The 4159-nt window shown below is 42.0% G+C and overlaps 1 protein-coding gene across 1 annotated transcript; it reads left to right on the top strand.

The window, feature by feature from the left end:
• Positions 1 to 3567: 3567 nt before the first annotated feature.
• On the top strand, positions 3568 to 3895 carry LOC122696197 (cytochrome c oxidase subunit 7C, mitochondrial-like). The gene has a single exon (XM_043905873.1). The coding sequence runs from the start codon at positions 3649 to 3651 to the stop codon at positions 3838 to 3840; it is 192 nt and encodes a 63-aa protein (XP_043761808.1). The 5' UTR covers positions 3568 to 3648; the 3' UTR covers positions 3841 to 3895.
• The last annotated feature ends 264 nt before the right edge of the window (positions 3896 to 4159 follow it).

Below are 4159 nucleotides of genomic sequence, written 5' to 3'. Positions count from 1 at the left end.
CTGTCTTCTCTCGCCGACGCCGTTCATCCTGAGGGTTCCTCTGGATCCTGCTGGGGCTGGACCCCGGCAACTTTCTAATCTCCTTGTCTGGCAGTGACGCGTATCACTTGGTCACCTTCTGCTGGTGACAACTAGTCACTCAAGACTCCATGAAGATGGCAGGGGAGCTGGGAAACACAGCCCCTGTCTGGCAGCCCCTTTCCAGTAGCAACTCTACTGCGTCACAGGGAGGACCAGCAGGGACGTTTAGTAGATAGCTAACCTTCTCTGCCATAGGGAGCTTCCATTCAAGAAAAGACACTTATCTGTGGAGAAAGGCAGGCAAAGCGTATTCCTCCATTTCCCCATAGAAAGTCTAAAGTCTGATAATTGCAAGCAAAACCCAGTGCCTTGAGACTTGGCCAAAACAGGGTCAAAACCCACCACCTTCTTAGAGAAGTTCATTACTTTTTCCATTTATCAAAGACAAATAACCTCTCTCTCTCTTTTTTGATATCTATTTTTTCTAATTTTATTTTTTAAATTGAAGTATAGTTGATTTACAAAGTTGTACAAGTTTCAGGCATATACATACATACATATGTATACATATATGTATGTATGTATACAGCACAGTGATTCAGTGATATATATGCATATATCCCTGGTAGTTCAGCTGATAAAGAATCCGCCGGCAATGCAGGGGACCCCGGTTCCATCCCTGAGTTGGGAAGATACCCTGGAGAAGGGATAGGCTACCTATTCCAGTATTCTTGGGCTTCCTTGGTAGCTCAGACAGTAAAGAATCTGCCTGCAATGAGGGAGACCTGGGTTGGATCCCTGGGTTGGGAAGATCCCTGGGTAAGGGACCAGCTACCCACTCCAGTACTCTTGCCTGGAGAATCCCGTGGACGGAGGAGCCTGGCGGGCTACGGTCCACGGGGTCCCAAAGAGTCGGACACGACTGAGTGACTTTTCATTTTCACCTATGTATGTATCAATATGTGTATATTCTTTGTCAGATTCTCTTCCCTTATAGGTTATTATAAAACACTTAGTATCCAACAAGGACCTATATGGTAGGTCTATTTTATATCTATTTTATATATAGTAGTATGTGTGTGTTAATCCCAACCTCTTAATAACCTCTCTCTCTTTTGAATAGACTGTATGAAAAAAAAAGGTGTTCATGATTTCTAGGTATTGAGTCTGTCCATTTGAATGTAACCCTAAACAAAGCCACTTAAATATCAAAAGAGGAACGTTAAGTAAATTAGACATAACCATGCTATGGAGTATTAACCAGCTGTTAATAGTTATTGTGCACAAGACACTTTATCAACATGAGAAAATATAATAATGTATTAGGTAAAAAAAAGCAAAGAAACAAAGATAATTAAATAACTACTAATCAAAGGCTAACTAAACTTAAACAACTAACCAAACTATACATATCTTCTTCTTGTTTTTTTTTTAAGAAAAGAGAATTGTAACAGACTGCATTATTATCCAAAAACACTTTCCACCTCCTCGAGCAGACTCTGCCCCATTGAGACTGGCTTGGCCAGTGTAGGTGGAGGTGATGTGGTCCTCCCAGGAGACCTGCAGGTAGGCACTGCTCCTAGCTTGCGTCCCAGATGCACGATGATGGAGCATAGGTGCCCTCAACCCACTGCGGACACACGATTCGAGCGAGAAATAAACACTTGTCAATGTAAAACAGGAACTGAGCTTATCCTAGAGTCAGAGAATAATCTTTTTTTGAAAAAATTAATAAGCATAATTGAGAGCCTGAAGTAACGTGGATGGTTTCTCCTTATTTCACCTCTTCAAAGAAAAACACTTCTGTTTTTTGCTAGATCAGAACATCTTTATTATACCATAAAAGTACTATCTGTTAGTAGAGATTCTTGTCTTCTGATAAAAAGAAAAATAGTCTCAACATGTTCTGACTGAACTTGATGTGCTCATGCTGCAAGAAATAGGGGAGGCAGGAGGAAGCAGTGGGCAGTGCCAATAACGGGCTTCATTCATTTCCACGCAGAGTAAGAATGCAAATGGCGATTTGAGGTCCTAGAACAGACTCCGACAAAAATGAAAAGGCCATGGCCTTTGAAATGAAATTTAAACCAGGCAGATTGTAAACACAAAAACTGAGGTAGCAGCAACGAATTTACATATAATGGATGCATTCACAGAGCAGGGCAAACTGGATGATGCTGTTATCAGTTATACAAGTAACTCATATCCTATGTGTGATGAGTAAAAAAATATACAGTAACTGTTTAAATAGCAATGACATTCAATGAAGAACAAGGTAATTAAAAATTCATATGAGCATTCTATTTGACTTATGATATTTGGGAAATAAATTAAAAGCAACTTCATAGTTAACTGACTATAGGGACAATATAATTCAGACTTACAAGGTACAAAGGAAAGGATCTGGAATCATAAAATTTCTTGCTATGTGCCACCAAGGGACAAAGTGATAAATCATAATAATTATTATAAATTAAAACATTACCTTTTTGTAAAAAGGGAGGAGGAAAAAACCTCTGATGAGATGGCCCTTTGCATCCTGATTACCTATCTTGTTTCTGCAGTTGGAAAAAAAGTCAGAATGAGAGAAAATCTGATTAAGTGAAGTGAAAGTTGCTCAGTCGTGGCCAACTCTTTGTGACCCCCTTGGAATTCTCCAGGCCAGAATACTGGAGTGGGTAGCCTTTCCCTTCTCCAGGGAATCTTCCCAACCCAGGGACTGAACTCAGGTCTCCCACAATGCAGGCAGTTTCTTTACCAGCTGAGCCACAAGGGAGGCCCAAGAATACTGGAATGGGTAGCCTATCCCTTCTCCAGCAGATCTTCCTGACTCAGGGATTGAACTGGGATCTACTGCATTATAGGCAGATTCTTTACCAACTGAGCTATGAGGGAACCCCCAGAGAAAACCTAGCAAAGGCAATGATCTCAGGATGGAGAGGTAATTGATATAATTGCCAAACAAGCTTAGCACAAGGCCCACAGGATATATAAGGTAGGTTTTTACAGCAGAAATGGACGGCTGCTCACCAAAACTTGGTTTCTTTCCTTTCTGGGCTCATAGCTAGACAGCATTTTCCAGACTCCTTTGTAGTTAGCGGTGATCAACCCTATCCCCACCCCCCACCACACCCTACCCCCTCCACGGTGGGGAGCAGGTAAATCTGTTGGAGATTCACCCAAAACTCCAAGACAAGAATAGCAAGACAATTAAGGGAGGAGGCTGGGCCCTGCCCAGACAACATATTTCTCATTCTTGAAGTCAGGAGACCTCCCTGACCCACACATGTGCAGAAGGCTCCTCGGAGGTCAAAGGGGAATGATGCTAATACAAGGCTACCCATGGGCCTTTGAGGTAGAATCCATCTTGGCTAAGAGATGTGTGCACACACACGGGAGGGTCCTGATATATACCAGCTATGGACTGTGAATTGGGCAAATCGAAATGACTGGCCTTGGCCTCCCTGGTGTTCCAGTGGTTACAAATCCACCTTACAGCATCTCCCATCTTCCCTTTCAATCCTTACAGTTGGGGCAACAAGGTCGTGAGGAAGCAGCGCGCGGTTTGCGGCCGCCATTTCTTCCGCCTTCAGTCTCTGGATCTTTTGTAGAGCTTCCAATAGCGCTATGTTGGGACAGAGCATGCAGAGGTTCACAACCTCTGTGGTTCGTCGGAGCCACTACGAGGAGGGTCCAGGGAAGAATATACCATTTTCAGTGGAAAACAAGTGGACGTTACTAGCTATGATGACTTTGTTCTTTGGGTCTGGATTTGCTGCACCTTTCTTTATAGTAAGACACCAACTGCTTAAAAAGTAATCCATGAGACAGATAGGAAGAGGAACGTATTAAGAGGTACAATCTCTTAAAAGGATCAAACCCTTGAACTCAGCATCCTAGATATGTTTGTAAATAAACTTATGGCATAAATCCTTAACTCCTCTTCTCTGAAATATAGACCATGATAATTGAACACGTGCTTACATTTTATTTGGGTAATATTGCATTATTAGTTTCATAATTAAATATGTATTTGATTTAAAAAAAAAAAGAATCCACCTTACAATGTAGGGGCATTTGGGGTTCTTCTTATGTCTGGTCTGTCACCTCACTGTATGCCCAGAAATCTACTATGAGA

This window comes from Cervus elaphus, chromosome 6, assembly GCF_910594005.1.
Source record: "Cervus elaphus chromosome 6, mCerEla1.1, whole genome shotgun sequence".
NCBI classification, from domain to species: domain Eukaryota; kingdom Metazoa; phylum Chordata; class Mammalia; order Artiodactyla; family Cervidae; genus Cervus; species Cervus elaphus.
The sequence above is the reverse complement of the archived record's forward strand: the minus strand, read 5'-3'. Positions and strand labels throughout refer to the sequence as shown.